The sequence below is a fragment of the Scyliorhinus canicula genome, chromosome 11 (assembly GCF_902713615.1).
Source record: "Scyliorhinus canicula chromosome 11, sScyCan1.1, whole genome shotgun sequence".
In the NCBI taxonomy this organism is placed as follows: domain Eukaryota; kingdom Metazoa; phylum Chordata; class Chondrichthyes; order Carcharhiniformes; family Scyliorhinidae; genus Scyliorhinus; species Scyliorhinus canicula.
In genome coordinates, this window is record NC_052156.1 from 64,261,780 (window position 1) to 64,278,518 (window position 16,739).

General features: G+C 46.5%; 1 protein-coding gene across 7 annotated transcripts in view; it reads right to left on the reverse strand.

The window, feature by feature from the left end:
• Window positions 1-16,739, reverse strand: part of LOC119973115 (contactin-4-like) — a 3,053,649-nt gene that overhangs the window by 219,876 nt on the left and 2,817,034 nt on the right. For all 7 annotated transcript variants that reach the window (XM_038810685.1, XM_038810691.1, XM_038810690.1 and 4 more), the window contains one exon: window positions 3,197-3,346. In XM_038810685.1, coding sequence (XP_038666613.1) covers window positions 3,197-3,346 — 150 coding nt within the window. The remainder of the gene's footprint in view (window positions 1-3,196; window positions 3,347-16,739) is intronic.

Genomic DNA, 16,739 nt, shown 5'->3' on the forward strand with positions numbered 1-16,739 from the left:
CGATGCCTGGTCTCCACTTGTGGAGGCCAGTATCAATCAACACCCAATTGAGGCTCACCAGTGCGGCCGTGACTCCCCGACAGAGGGAGAATGCAATCTCAAATAGCCTACATCTATTTACCTTTGCCTAATGGATCACTTAAATATGATTATCTGAATCAAGCATAGCGAGGGCATGATCCAGATTGTGCTGGGCACCATGGGTGGGCTTGCTCACGTGGTTTTGCGCCTTGTGCGAAGCCAGAATTGGGCCTCCCTTGCAATTCTCCAAATGTATTGAGCTCGATCTCGGTGCAACAGGGTGATAAAATTGTGCCCGCAATTGCATTAGAGAGGGGACATTGCTAAATAATTTTAGTTATGAGGAAAGAGCAGAGCAGGCTGAGTGGAGATCGAATTCAAATGTATAAAATTATGAAGGATCCAGCAGAGTAGATAGGAAGGCCCTATTCCCCTTTGATGAGGGGTCAGTAACCAGCAAGCATAGTTTTTAAGACTTTTTCATTCAGTGAGTGGTGAGAATTTGGAACTCACTGTGTAAAAGTCAGGTTGCAGAATCCTCCGTCGGCGGGATCCTCCACTACGCCGGAAGCGCACCCACTCCCGCTGGTTTCCCGACGGTGTGGGGTGGCCACAATGGGAAATTCCATTGGCCAGCTGCTGGAACGGTGGATCCCAATGCCGCGAGGCGTGCCGCGCAGGAAAACACGGCTGGTGGACAGGAGAATCCCGCCGAGAAGGTTTCAGATCACTTAAAGTGTGCTCAAATATGCATTTTAAATGTCATAACCAACAATGAGATAATTACGATCAGGCTGGATGTCCACTTGTTAACCAGTGTCGACATGATGGTTACCTTTGATCCTGTCAATTTCTGCGATTCTGTCTTTTACATCCACCCAGCAGGTAGATGGGGCCTTGTTTTAATTTCTTATCTGAATGGTGGTACATCCGACAGTATCATTTCTTCAGCACTACACTGGAGTTTCAACTTTGATGGAGTAGACACATTCTCCCTGTGACTACTCTGTCAAAAACCTTTCATAGTTTTAAAGACATCAATCAGGTCATCCATCAACCTTCCCTATTAAAGAGAAAAGAGACCCAACCTGTTCATCCCCTCCTAATAAGAATTTCTCTACATTTCTAGTGTCATCCTCATGAATCAGATTTCCTGCCTTTTCAGTGCCTCCAAATCCTTTTTATAATATGGCAAATGGAATTGCACAACACAGGTTTATAAGGTCCTGACAGGCAAAATTTTCATTACTCCGCTATTTCCAGAATCTGGGATTGTAAAGGCATCCTGGTCCACAATGGCATAATTAGTCCAATCACCATTGTCGCAGAATTGGAAGTCATTCTGGATGGTCTTTCTGGTTTATTCCCGGTCTATTCACATATTTCCCCTTTTATTTTTGGCATTACATTTTTGATCGATGGATGATTTATGGACTTCAGGCAGCCTATATCCTTAATTCAAGCAGAAGAAAGCCGTGACTGGTGCCTTTAATTCAAACAGAGGATTTCAGCAGAAGAGATCACGGTGTTCATGCTGGTTCAAACCTGAGCTTTAGACTGACTGGCACCAATGACAGAGATTGGCTGAGACAAGGTATGATTGATTTGGCTGGTGGCCAATGAATTTTACCAAAAGGCTGTGCTGTGCATTGTAACAAGTGGTGATTAGATATTATTCTGCAAGATGACTTTTCAGAGTCCCAAGGTTCCAGTTAGGTTTTGAGTTGTGATTCTGGCAGCCTGATGGAGGGATCTGACTAATTCTCTCCAAAAAAGATCCAACTCATTCTTTCCAGCAGGCCACTGTGAGAGCTGGCTCTCTCTTCAGCAAGTCTGGGTGGCCATCTCTTGAGACTTCAGAGGCCTAAAGTCAAACCATGAGCTAGAAGCAAGGTTTGATGTGAAACAGTGTGTTTACAGAAAGATAGAAACCTGAATGCGAACCTCGAGTTGAAGGCCCAGTTTTATGCAAAATAAAGTGTCTCTCCAGAAAGCCTGCTGCCTGTCAGTACTGCATTTTGTTGTGGGCCAGGGTTTAGAAAACTCCAAAGTATATAATGGAGTTCACCTGACCTACAACTGTTTCTAGCTTTTGGTTACGATGAGCACAAGGGCCTGCCTTTCAGGTGTTATTCAACAGAGGCCTTAAGCACTTTTAATCAAAAACAAGCTTTCTTCTACAAATTCAGTTAATATTTTTATGAACACACAGCAAGCATTTTTATCAACAACAAACATAAATACGCCACACAGCTACAATAATCTATGTATCAACCTTAATACATTTCCCCCTTTAGCTGTTCCAATTTAATAACAAGATCCCATAAACCAGTACTCCCTTTTCAAAGGTGTGGCCCAGCACACAGCACCCAAGACCTTGTGTAGATGCTCTTGTTCTCTTTCCAAAACAGCAGGTTTGAATTCCTTCTGGAAATCTATTGTTTCTTTTCAAGTTATCAAACAGTCTGGGAACAGTTTTTAAAATGAAGATAGAGAGACAGGACAATACTTCTCTGTCTGCATCCAGCAACCAAATGTGAAAACGAAAGCAAAAAAACTCAGAGCCACAAACAAGCTCCAAACCAAAGCGAAAATAAAACCCCGAGCCACAGCCCAGCTCCATCCACACAATGACATCACTGAAGCCATGTGATAAGATAAAACATTTCTTAAAGGGACACTTGCATGTCAATTTTCTAACCTGAATGAATGAATCTGCAAAGAAGACCATTACCGCTGTAAAGCAGACTTTAATCAGCGAGCGTGTAGTGAGAAAAGTACGCTAAAGAACCACCTTGAAACAAAAACCCTTATCTTTTGACCTTCATCCTTATTATCTTTACCACTTTCCACCCCTCGGTGTTTATCTGTCGTGTGTGTGTAGGTAGAGGGTGGGGCAATTAAATGGGTAGTAGGTATTAGCATGCTGTTATCCAGTTGCATTTACTGCATGTTTCATGATAGTTATTGGTATAAATAAAGAGTAATCCTGTTTAAACTTACAAACCTGGTGACCGTAATTATTGGGCCGCCAAGGGCCAAAGTCTTCAGGAATTTTTCTAAGAATTATTTGTTAATTCTTGTGTTGTGACTCTGGGATGAATGAGGGTGGAATTAACCGCGCACTTGCCCAGAGTGCCGTAACAATTCTAAGTAATAATTATCAATCACTTACGGGCTTCTTCAGTCCTTGATTTTTCAGACGGCAAACTCGGCTCCCCAATGCCAATGTTGTTACTAGCAACAACTCTGAATTCGTATTCCACCCAGGGACTTAAGTCGATTGCTGCCGCTGTTACAGCATTTCCATTGATGATCTCAGGAACTGCAAGAACAAGAATGAGATGTTAATTATAAGACAGAAAATGTAATCCATTAAAGAGAAAGCATAGCCCATTATTAAAGTTGGAATAGATAACAGGTCTGAAATTTGGAATTCTGTGGCGTGTAACTCACCTCCTCACTCCCCAACGCCTGCCCACCATCTGCACAAAGCACAAGTCAGGAGTTGATGAAATATCCTCCATTTTCCTGGCTACGTGCAGCTGCAAAAACCTTCAAGAAGCTCCACACCATGCAGGACAAAGCAGCCCACTTTTTAAAAAAAATAAATTTAGAGTACCCAAATATTTTTTCCAATTAAGGGGCAATTTAACGTGGCCAATCCACCTAACCTGCACATCTTTGGGTTGTGGGGGCGAAACCCACGCAGACACGGGGAGAATGTGCAAACTCCTCACGGACAGTGACCCAGGGTCGGGATTCAAACCCAGGTCCTCAGCGCCGTAGGCAGCAATACTAACCACTGTGCCACCGTGCTGCCCCAAAGCAGCCCACTTGATCGGCGCCCCTTCCACGAATTTAAGCATTACTTCCTCCATCACCAGTGCACAGAGGCTATGTATCATCTACAAGATGCTCTGCAACAAATCACCAAGGTTCCTTCAACAGCACCTTCCATACCCATGGGGCTAGATTCTCCGCCGTCGGGATGCTTCATTTTGCTGGCTGTCAGAAGGTTTCCCGATGGCGTTGGGCTGCCCCACAATGGGAAACCCGATTGACCAACCGGCAAAACAGAGCATCCTGCCGGTGTGCTGAACCAGAAATCTGGCACGGCGGGACGGAGAATCCAGCCCATGATCTCTACCATTTAAAAAGGCAAGGGTCACAGACTCAGGGGAACACCACCGTCTGAAATTTCACCTTCAAGCCACACACCACCTGGTCTGTAGTATAACAGGGTTAACAAATGGGATATGCTGATGTATGAAGTAGATGATGATATATCACTGAGAGCAGTCAGTCCTATGTTAGACTCGAGAGAGTTTAGAATCATGCCTTGGAGCAACATAGTTCCTCTATAATCTATTTAGAAGTAATACTAATAAACAAATATTATGCAGATACCAGAGTATGTCTTCACTCTCGGCATGATATATGGTTAGCAGATAGAAGGACCACCTCAGAAGACGGTGGCAGCATTGGAGACATCAATGTAAAAAACACATTAGTGTTATTGAAGGGTCCACAGCATAAAGAACACCTTGGCAGAATCTTGTAACAAATTGACAGAAAGAGGCCCACCGGATGGAGGTAACAATGACCGTCCCTGCTGAGCAGACCCTGCCCCCACCCCGCCTGTTTGACTGCCTTGAGTGCCCACAGATAGCCCAGCTGTAAGAGTTATGGAAACACCATTTTCTACGGTATTGAGCAGCATCAGGCGTTCATGAAAAAAAACAAAAACATCAAGTCAGTTTCTTTCTTTATGTTGCAGGCCCAGTAACAAACAATGTTCTCTGTGGCATGGTGTAGAGGAATTCACCGTGGTGTTTAAAACCATTCTGAAAGCTATTGATGCCTATTTTAGGCCAAAGTGAAACTTATTAATTGAAATGGCGCAGTTTAACCAGAGGTTACAATGGCGAGGGAATCGATTGAATTATTTCCAACTGACCTACATCGTCTGGCTGGTATTTGCAGATACGGGGCACTGAAGGATGAGCTACTTTGTGATCACATTATCATGGATTTCCAAAATGAAAAATTCTCTGATGTTCTGCAAAACAAAGATCATCTCATATTGGCTCAGATGATGCAGTACGCGATGCACGAGAATTCCAATCTCGCACAACCCTCAAAGAAAAGAAATCATCTCTGTCATATCAGGTCGACCTGTTATGTATTGAAGTAATATATCCCTGCTGGCGGAACATCATGTGATCTGTACTGATGTCAGCAGAGTGCGCGGACTTCAGTTCTCCATCTTAGATTGTATGAGCAACACCTCCTGAATAAACCTCGCATTGCGCTTTTAAGAACCCCAAGTGTGTGGCACTTCCATATCTTTTCTCTTTTCGGCACATTGAGAATATAACACGACTCCTAATTCGAAAACAGTGCCCATTAATTCTGAACACCCACAAGAGGAAACATCCTTTCCCCGCATCCCTCTTGTCAAGACTGTTCAGGATACTAGATACTTCAATTAAGTTACCCTTCCGTCTTCTGAACTCCAGTGGAAACGAGCCCAGCCTTTCCAATCTATCCTCCTGAGACAACCTGCTCAATCCAGGTATCAATCTAGTAAACCTCCTCTGAACAGTCTCCAATCCATTTATATTCTTCCTTAAATAAGGAGGCCAAAACTACACAGTATTCAAGGTGCGATCTCACCAGTGCTCTGAAGCATAACATCCTTACTTGCATTCAATTCCTCTCATAATAAAGTGCAGAATTCCATTAGTCTTTCTAATTACCTCCTGTACCTGTATATTAACGGTTAGTGACTCCAGCACACAAATACCTGAATCAATTTGCACCTCAACATTCTGAAGCCATTCCCCATTCAAGCAATACTCTGATATTTTTATTCTTCCTGCCAAAGTGAACAATTTCACACTCCCCTACATTATATGATCTGCCAGATTTTTGCTCACTCATTCAACCTATCTATGCCATTCTACAAATTCCATGGGTGTGATTTAACCACCGTGTCTAGCCGGGCATGGATCTGAATGCACCAATTAAATAGCGGAAACGGCCAAAATTGAGATTTTCACCAGATGCAAATCAGTTTGCCACCTAACCGGCCCCATCCCAATGACGAGTTCCGGATCACGGCCAAATATGGCATTGATCTCAATTAGCACCAATTTTGATCCATTAGCGAAATTGAAGTTGAATGTAATGGCCTCCCAGGAATCAATTGGCTCCCAGCATGAAATCATAGAACACAGAACATAGAACAGTACAGCACAGAACAGGCCCTTCGGCCCTCGATGTTGTGCCGAGCAATGATCACCCTACTCAAACCCACGTATCCACCCGATACCCGTAACCCAACAACCCCCCCCCTGTCGTTTAGTATTCCTTTTTAAAAAGGTGAAGCTGACGCAATGGCTGCTGAGGGGAACTGAGGAGGTGAGTAGCCAGTTCCATTTTCCGGCAGGCAGCTCGAGGGCACTGGTCGGGATGCTGAAGCTCTCCAGGTCAGGTTGTCCCCTTGGCCCACTGGTGGGGAATGGGGAGAGGGAGTCGGGGGCTTCTCATTTGTGAGGCCTTCAAGCCATTTTAAATATTGTAGATACTCATAACAGGGGCAACTACAACTGCTGCCTGTCTGTACTACCAAACACTTCCAGAACAGAGCCCTGTCCTGTGAGCAGTTTGACCGTGGCTGTGACCTTTGACTGACCAGCCTCTAGCTTCACAGCTGAAGGCTATTGCTAATAAGGAATTGGCCTTGTTAGCTGTGAGAGCATTTCACAGCTGCTGGTTGTGTTTGCTGCTTGTGCTGGTGGCTGCTAATGCCTGGAGGCTGCTGCTGCTGTTTCCTTCCTTTTCTGCAACCAGAAAGAAGAAGGATTTTTTCTAAGATACCTGGGTCCTGGAACACCAGGCTCAGGGGGATGTATGGGTCGGGAAGGCAATCTGGTTTGAAGCAAGAAGATGCTGCGGGACCTAGTGCGTGACATTAAATCAAATGGGCCACGTGATGACGCCGCTGAAGAAATGCTTTCACAGATTGCGGATTCTTTTGTTGCTGGTGTGGGGAGTGCTACATGTAAATGGCACATCACAGCAGGCTAAACATGCTGGAAGTCAAGGATATACAACTGAACCTTGAGCGCCAGTGGAATATGAGGTGTCAGGATTTGGTTCCGGTGAAATTGGACCTTGTGGGAGGGCCCTGGATGGAGAAAGGCACTGAGATACGGCAAGAGAATGGAAATGTGGTCAGTGAGAAGAAAGGATAATTTTGTCTGACATGAGCAACTCACTTGAGTCATCTGTGTGAAGGGGCAGTGGATTCTCACTTCTGTGGTTCAGGCCAACCTCTCTGTCAGTGACTGCTCTCTCCTCTGTCAACTTTGCGACCTCCAGGGCATGTTCCTCATTGGGAACAAAGGCTTGGAAATCAGGTACCCAGCCCTCCATCTTAGCCCTTTCACACCTATTATGGACTATCTTCTCCTGTGGGGACAAGGAGAGGGCTTTATGAGACACACTCTTGATGAATCAGGGGCGTCTATGGCAGGTGGCATGTGTGCGCACTGCAACTGGACATGAAGGGGTTGTACTGGTGGGTGCCGGGGGGTTCTGAGGAACAAGCTCAAAGATTCGATGTGGGGAGCGTGCAAGATGTCAGTCCGTGATTTGGGAGGGGTGAGGGTTGTGAATTTGAGGGTTGGCAGGCGAACTGATGCCAGAAAGAGGTGGTAACTTTCTCTTGCAGTTCATTGGAGATTGGCGGTCTTCTTCTGACATCGTCCGGCTGTCCCCCTAGTATTGCTGCCCGCACTGCCAGCTACTGCCACTGCTTCCCAGGTGGATTTGGTGACCCTGCTGCTCGACCTCCAGCCCACTTGGGGATCAGGATGTCCCGTCTCGCCTCCACGGCGTCCAGAATCCTGGTCAGGTCGGCATCACCAAAGCAAGGAGCAAGTCTGCATGCTGCCATGTTTCTGTGTTGACTGAGTAAGTGCTGAGGGAGTGTTTGAAAGCAACATCCCCTTGTTAGCAGCAGAATGATGAGGCGCGAGTCTAATGAATCAGACATCGAGACAGTCAATAATGGTGAGAAGCTTGTTGAGGCTCATTTCTGGAATTAAGTGCCGTTACATACAGGCTGCGATGTCGCCAACATGGCCGTCAGGAAACACCTTGCCAATCGCACCCAACATGCCTACCTCATAACATACTTTTCGTCCTATCTCTGAGTCATCTGCAAATTTAGCTACCATGCCTTCACTCCCCTAACCTAACAGTCCTTGCAGTTCAGTCATTCTGAAAACTACACTTCGCTTCCCTGCAATACTGCTGAAGTAAAGAATACCATGGTGTGAGGGCTGATTAAAGATGTGGGGGGGGGGGTGCAGAAGGAGGGAACACCTGAGGGTCAGGCTTGTGGGGATATCATCTCAGAATAATGTCAGGAAACAGAGGCACTTTAATTAATCTATATTTGTGCATTGGAATTAATTACAGTAATCTTTATTAGTGCCACAAATAAAGTAAGTAGGCTTACATTAACACGGCAATGAAGTTATTATGAAAATCCCCCAGTCGCCACACTCCTGCGCCTGTTCAGAGGGAGAATTCAGAATGTCCAGTTCATCTAACAAGCACATCTTTTGGGACTTGTGGGAGGAGTCCGGCGCACCTGGAGGAAACTCACGCAGACAGGGGGAGAACGTGCAGACTTCGCACAGGCAGTGACCCAAGCCGGGAATTGACCCCAGATCCCTGGTGCTGTAAAGCAACAGTGCTAACCACCATGCCACCCATAGGTATAGCTTCAGGTAAGTTTAATTTAGTGTTTCTCTATAAGATGTTAGCTTTATGTTCAACAAAGGTGCCTGCCTGTCTGTCGTTTTTTGTTTCATTTCAAACTGTGCCTGCACTGTAATTAAAGGAGTTACGATGTGGAAACAAACAAGGTTTAAAAGGAAGACTAGGCTATGCTTAACAACCAGGGGCCAACACTATGGTTCAGTGGGTATCATGGGAAGAAAATGTCTCTCACTGATATGACCTGTGATGTGGAGATGCCGGCGTTGGACTAGGGTGAGCACAGTAAGAAGTTTTACAACACCAGGTTAAAGTCCAACAGGTTTGTTTCAAACATGAGCTTTCGGAGCGCAGCTCCTTCCTCAGGTGAATGGCGAGGTATGTTCCAGAAACATTTCTATAGACAAAGTCAGAGATGCTGGACAATGACTTTGTCTATAGAAATGTTTCTGGAACATACCTCGCAATTCACCTGAGGAAGGAGCTGCGCTCCGAAAGCTCGTGTTTGAAACAAACCTGTTGGACTTTAACCTGGTGTTGTAAGACTTCTTACTGATATTACCAGCAGAGAAGCATGACAATGCAGTAAGGGGCAGAAAGCAAGTCCCAGAAGCTAAAGAACAGATAGTTCTGGGAACAAAGGAATTAAAAGATAAGTCCCGGGAACACTGAAGTCAAAAGGACAAAGAACTGGAATCTGAACATAGTACTACTCACTGAAGTTTACGAAAGAGGCAGAGAGAGGCACCCAGTTAAAGACAGAGCTGCACGGTGCAGACCTGTTGAAGTTGGCTAGAGATCAGCCAGACAGCTGAAGTAATCCTAAAATTGGGGACACCTTAATACAGTCCGTGAAACAGAAATCTCCGATGGTGTGGCTGAGTACCTGAGAGATTGCATGGAAGCTTGAATACACATGGCAATCAGGCACAGAGGAATACTGAAAGGAGAGGTTCAAATCTTGGAAGTGAATCCTTGGTGAAGGCAAATAACAGAAAGCATTGTTTGGGAGAAGATTCCAGAGCGTGTTTTTCGAGAGTGGAATTTGGAAACACTTGTGTGGAAGCTAGAGTTCCAGTGAGGCAAGTTGGTTCACAGCATGACAAGCATCTGGGAAGATCTGATGAGTAATCCACAGACATTCTATTGGGTAGCATCTGCCGCTGGATTTCAGAGTGAGGTATGTGCGATCACAGTTGGCCTGTTGACTTACAAGGGACTACGTACTTACAAAGAACATAAGGTACGTATTTGTAACTTGTGCTATCCTTGAAAATCTGTGTACATCTGTGAAGACACATGCGTAATAAATGTTTATCATTTTGCTCAAAGTTAATCAGAAGTCCTGTGACTCTATTCATCCACACTGCCAAACAAAAAAGGTTTTGCAGCTGGATTTTCCATCGGCAGGATCCTCCGCTTCGCCGGCAGCGTGTTCATGCCCATGAATTTCCCAACGGCGTGGGGATACCCACAATGGTAAACCCCATTGGCCGGCTGGCTGGAAGGAGGATCCTGGTAGGGGTGTGCCTTACCCGAAAACGGATGTGACGGGACGGAGAATCCCATCCATGATTTGATTTGATTTGAATTTGATTTGATTTGATTTAGTGTCACATGTACCGAAGTACAGTGAAAAGTATTTTTCTGCGGCCGAGGGAACATGCACAGTACGTACATAGTAGATAAAAGAATAATCAACAGAGAACATTGACAAATGGTACATCGACAAACAGTGATTGGTTACAGTGCGGGACAAGGGGCCAAACAAAGCAAATACGTGAGCAAGAGCAGCATAGGGCGTCATGAATAGTGTTCTTACAGGGAACAGATCAGTCCGAGGGGGAGTCATTGAGGAGTCTTGCAGCTGTGGGGAAGGAGTGTTCCTATGTCTGGATGTGCGAGTCTGCAGGCTTCTGTACCTTCTGCCTGATGGAAGGGTCTGGAAGAAGGCAATGCCTGGGTGGGAGGGGTCTCTGATAATGCTGTCTGCCTTCCTGAGGCAGTGGGAGGTGTATACAGAATCAATGTGGGGGTGGCAAGCTTGGGCTGAGTTCACCATAATCTGCAGTTTCTTGCAATCTTGGTCCGAGCAGTTGCCATACCAGGCTGTGATGCAGCCAGATAGGATGCTCTCTATCGCACATCTGTAGAATTTTGTGAGAGTCGATGCAGACATGCCAAATTTCTTTAGCTTCCGTAGGAAGTAAAGACGTTGGTGTGCTTTCTTGACTGTTGCGTCAAGGTGACGCCCAGGAACTTAAAGCTTTTGACCAGGCTTCCATTCTGGACTATCCAGTAGCAACATCAGCTGGAATCGTAACAATACTGACTTGGAACCACATTATTTTTCCTTCACTGCCAAGGGATCAAAATCCTTGAACTTCCATCCCAGAAGCTCTGTGGGTATAGGAACACATCATGGATTCCAGCGGTTCAAGAAGGTGACTCATCACCATCTTCCAAAGGGTGATGCTGCAGCGAAACGGCCTTTTGTTCACGATTATAAGTAAGGGAAGGATTCTTTGTTGCCCGCCACCGGTAAGGGAGTTCCCAATGCAGCGGAGAATTGCGCATAGGTGAAGCCAATCCTATTTCAATGCTCCAGTCTCCTGCCAGTGGCGGCAGCAAATAACGCACCCCTACCAGCAGGAGAATCCAATTGGTTCGTTTGAAATATTAGCATCCAATTAACAAGCTGGAAGCCCAATTTTTCCATGCCTCCATGATGCTCCGGTCCTCTCAACCAGGATTTGCATGGGCATGGAGTGGTGCAAGTAGTTTTAAGTGTGGCCCTGGTGTGGTGGACCCCACATTAGGTCAAGGTGGTAGAGATGTAATGTACCTGCCTTCAAAATCCATCGGCGTGCCCTCTCCCTGCCACAACATACATGCCACCTCCCAGTATCCCACCAGGCACCTCCCATCAGACCCCCCCAAATCTGACCCTTCCCAACAGACCCCTCCCATCAAACCCCCGTATCAGAGACCTCCATATTGGATTGGATTGGATTTGTTTGTCACGTGCACAGAGGTACAGTGAAAAGTACTTTTCTGCGAGCAGCTCAACAGATCATTAAGTACGTGGAAAGAAAAAGGAATAAAAGAAAATACATAATAGGGCAACACAAGGTATACAATGTAACTACATAAGCACCGGCATCGGTTGAAGCATACAGGGTGTAGTGTTAATGAGGTCAGTCTATAAGAGGGTCATTTAGGAGTCTGGTAACAGCGGGGAAGAAGCTTTTTTTGCATCTGTTTGTGCGTTTTTTCAGACTTCTGTATCTCCTGCCCGATGGAAGAAGTTGGAAGAGTGAGTAAGCTGGGTGGGAGGGGTTTTTGATTATGTTGCCCGCAGGAGGTGTAGATGGAATCAATGGATGGGAGGCAGGTTTGTGTGATGGACTGGCCGGTATTCACGACTCTCTGAAGTTTCTTGCGGTCCTGGGCCGTGCGGTTGCCATACCAGGCTGTGATGCAGCCCGATAGGATGCTTTCTATGGTGCATCTGTAAAAGTTGGTAAGCGTTAATGTGGACATGTCGAATTTCCTTAGTTTCCTGAGGAAGTACAGGCGCTGTTGTCCTTTCTTGGTGGTAGCGTCGACGTAGGTGGACTAGGACAGATTTTTGGAGATATGCACACCGAGGAATTTGAAACTGCTAACCATCTCCACCTCAGCCCCGTTGATGCTGGCAGGGGTGTGTACAGTACTTTGCTTCCTAAAGTCAATGACCAGCTCTTTAGTTTTGCTGGCATTGAGGGAGAGATTGTTGTCGCTGCACCACACCACTAGGTTCCCTATCTCCCTCCTGTATTCTGACTTGGTCGTTATTTGAGATCCAGTCCACTATGGTCGTATCATCAGCAAACTTGTCAATGAAGTTGGAACCAAATTTTGCCACACCATCATGTGTGTACAGGGAGTAGAGTAGGGTGCAAAGTACGCAGGCTTGCGGGGACCCGGTATTGAGGACTATTGTGGAGGAGGTATTGTTGTTCATTCGTACTGATTGTGGTCTGTGGGTCAGAAAGTCGAGGATCCAGTTGCAGAGTGGGGAGCCAAGTCTTAGGTTTTGGAGTTTTGATATGAGCTTGGCAGGGATTATGGTGTTGAGGCGGGGTTGTAGTCAATAAATAGGAGGCTGATGTAGGAATCCTTGATGTCGAGATGCTCTAGGGGTGTGTGTAGGGCCAGGTAAATGGCGTCTGCTGTGAACCGGTTGCGGCGGTATGCGAATTACAGTGGATCAAGGTGTTCTGGGAGTATGGAGGTGATGCGCTTCATGACCAACCTCTTGAAGCACTTCATTATGACTGAAGTCAGGGCCACCGGACGGTAGTCATTGAGGCACATTGCCTGGTTCTTCTTTGGCACCGGTATGATGGTGGTCTTCTTGAAGCAGGTGGGGACCTCGGAGTGGAGTATGGACAGGTTGAAGATGTCCGCGAACACCTCTGCCAGCTGGTCCGTACAGGCTCTGAGTGAACGACCAGGGATCCCGTCCGGGCCTGTCGCCTTCCGAGTGTTCACTTTCAGGAAGGCCGATCTGACTTCAGAAGCAGTGATGCTGGGTATGAGTGAGTTATGGGCTGCTGGGGCACTCAGCAGAAGATTCGTGGTGTCCTGCCCGAGCCGAGCATAGAATGCATTGAGATCATCGGGGAGAGGTGCGCTGCTGCCGGAGATACTGCTCGGCTTCGCTTTGTCGTCCGTTATGTTGTTTAGTCCTTACCACAAACGCCGAGAGTCAGTCTGTGACTCTAGCTTGGTTTGATATTCTCTCTTGGCATCTCGGATGGCTTTGCAGAGGTCATAACTGGATTTCTTGTATAGGTCAGTGTTGTCTGACTTGAACACCCCAGACCTGCCTTCAGTAGGAACTCAATCTCGTGATTGAGCCATGGTTTCCAGTTGGGGAACGTACGTACTGCTTTCTTTGGCACGCAGTCGTCCACACATTTGCTGATGAAGTCTGTGACGGTGGTGGTATGCTCATTTAAGTTGGTCGCTGAGTTTTTAAATATGGACCAGTCCACTGTCTCTAAGCAGTCACGTAAGAGCTCTTCTGTTTCCTCGGACCAGCACTGCATGACTTCTTAGCTGGATTCTCCCGCTTGAATTTCTGCTTGTATGTCGGGAGAAGGAGCACCGTCTTTGGTCTGATTTCCCAAAGTGGGGTCGGGGGATGGAACGGTAGGCGCCCTTGATTTTTGAGTAACAGTGGTCAAGGGTGTTGTCAGCCCTGCAGGAGATGTGCTGGTAGAATTTTGGCAGTACACTCTTGAGGTCGACCTTGTTGAAGTCTCCGGCCACGATGAACAAGGTCTCCGGGTGTTCTGTTTCGTAGTTGTTTATAACTGTGTACAATTCGTCCAGCGCCTTCCTCACTTCTGCCTGGGGTATTGGAGACTACCATTAGATGCCCCCCTCCATCAGACCCCCATAGACATCTTGGAGATAAGTGCTTTCACTTCCTCTTTTTCTTAGCAGAAACCACTTCGCTGTTTTGATTGTGCTGATGACCTATCAATCATAGCTAGATGTTTATGAACATAGTGATTAGGTTCACAGTTGGTGACTTGAGATCCATTCAAGCGCGAAGCTGAAAATAAATAATCCAGACACCTGGCTGTTTAGAAACTATTACCCTGTCAATTACAGCCTATTGAAAGCTATTTCTCTTTGAAAGTGAATAGAAGCCTCGTAGATCTACAAAGTAACAGCTGTTATTATCTGCATTTCCATCTGAAGCTGCAGGTGTAAGGGACAGGTAAGTGAAAAAGCAGTGATTTTTCACTCTTCCTGGTCTGCTCTTTAGCTTCCAGTAAGAAGTCTTCCAACGGCAGGTTAAAGTCCAACAGGTTTGTTTCAAACACTAGCTTTCGGAGCATTGCTCCTTCCTCAGGTGAAGGGGCAGTGCTCCGAAAGCTAGTGTTTGAAACAAACCTGTTAGACTTTGACCTGTTGTTGTAAGACTTCTTACTGTGCTCACCTCAGTCCAACGCCGGCATCTCCACATCTTTAGCTTCCAGGGAGTGATGAATGTTTGGGGGGCTCTGGAATCGGTGGGGAGGGGATAGGAGGTGGTTCTCTGATAAGTGGCGGGGGAGACGAGTCTCTGATATCGGGGGGGGGGGGGGGGGGACATGTCTCCGATATTGGAAGGTGGGTCTTTGATATCGGGAGGCGTGTCTTTGATATCGGGAAGCGGGTCTCTGATATCGGAGGTGGTGGGTCTCTGATATCGGGGGAGGTGGGTCTCTGATATCTGGGGGGGGGTGGGTCTCAGATATGGGTTATAGGGGGGCTAATGGGGTTGTCTGGTGAGGGAGGGTTCTGATGGGAGTGTCCCTGATGAGGGATTCTCTGATGGGGAGAGTCTCCGATGGAGAGGATCTCTTAAGTGGGTCTGTTGGGGGACTTTGGACCACCCTCATGCTTGCCTGCCGTGGTGGGTTGGGGGAGGATGGAAGATGCCTCTTTCTTGACAGTCGGGGTGGGGGGGGGGGGGGGGTGAGAGAGAGAGATTTGCAATGTGGGTGGGGGGGGAAGCCAGCCGCAAGACCTATTTATTGTGCCGTCCGCTCAAAATAGTTGCCCGATGGTGTGATTTTGAGCGGAATCCTGGGAGCTTCCCGCCATGCATAAATTGGCATGGTTAGGGAGAGTGAATTGCTCCTTGGCATAACTATTGCCAGTGCAGACCAGAACCGATTCTACTTCCGGCAGGAGAACATTTTAACAATAATCTTTCTTATCACAAGTAGGCTTACAATTTTTTATTATTAAAAATAAATTTAGAGTACCCAATTATTGATTATCCAATTAAGGGGCAATTTAGCGTGGCCAATCCACCTACCTTGCACATCTTTTGAGTTGTGGGGGCGAAACCTACGCAAACATGGGGAGAATGTGCAAACTCCACATGGACAGTGACCCAGAGCCGGGATCGAACCTGGGACCTCAGCGCCGTGAGACTGCAGTGCTACCACTGCGCCACCGTGCTGCCCTCCAAGTAGGCTTACAATAACACTGCAATGGAGTTACTGTTAATAGCCCCTAGTTGCCACATTCCGGCGCCTGTTCGGGTACACAGAGGGAGAATTCAGAATGTCCAAATTACCCAATAGTACGTCTTTTGGGACTTGTGGGAGGAAACCGGAGCACACGGAGGAAACCCACGCAGACAAGGGGAGAACATGCACAGTGACCAAGCCGGCAATCGAACTGGGACCCTGGTGCTGTGAACCACAAACGGAGAATCTTGCCCTAACTAACTGAGTCAGAAGATCAACAAATGAATCTCATCACTCTTGGTTGTCAGATCTCTTTATTCAATGAATCCTATATTAATGGTCCACAGCTTATCCTGCCATAACCCTTTGCCAGTAACATCTACAATGAAGCTTGAGGACAAGTATGATTTTGACTTCTTTTCCTTTTTAAAAGGTGGGCTGTAGGACATAGAATTATCACAAAAACAAAGATACGGTCCTCTGATAAAATATCAAAGAACCAATGATGAGATCATGGAACCCAATATCATTGAGTGAAAGTCTCCACAAATGCAGCCACTGTCAGCCAACATGGAGAAAACTGGAGAAAGTCCTGAACCGACGCAACATCAACGGGATCATCAAATAGTTTCTGAAAGTTAATTCTGGAGCCTGGAGCACATGCCAAGAAGCTGTCACATTTTCTTATCACCATGGGTATGTGAAGCATCAGCATTCACTTGCTCCCAGCCTGTCTGATGCTAATCTCCAGCTGACTCAGTGCTCGGATTGCAATAGCCGATATTAAGATTTTTGAGACAAAATATGCAACAACTCAGCACAAATACAAACATTACAGAATGGGAAACCAGCGCAGCCCCTATGCAAGTGCACAATTTTGTCAGTGCTATCACAATACAA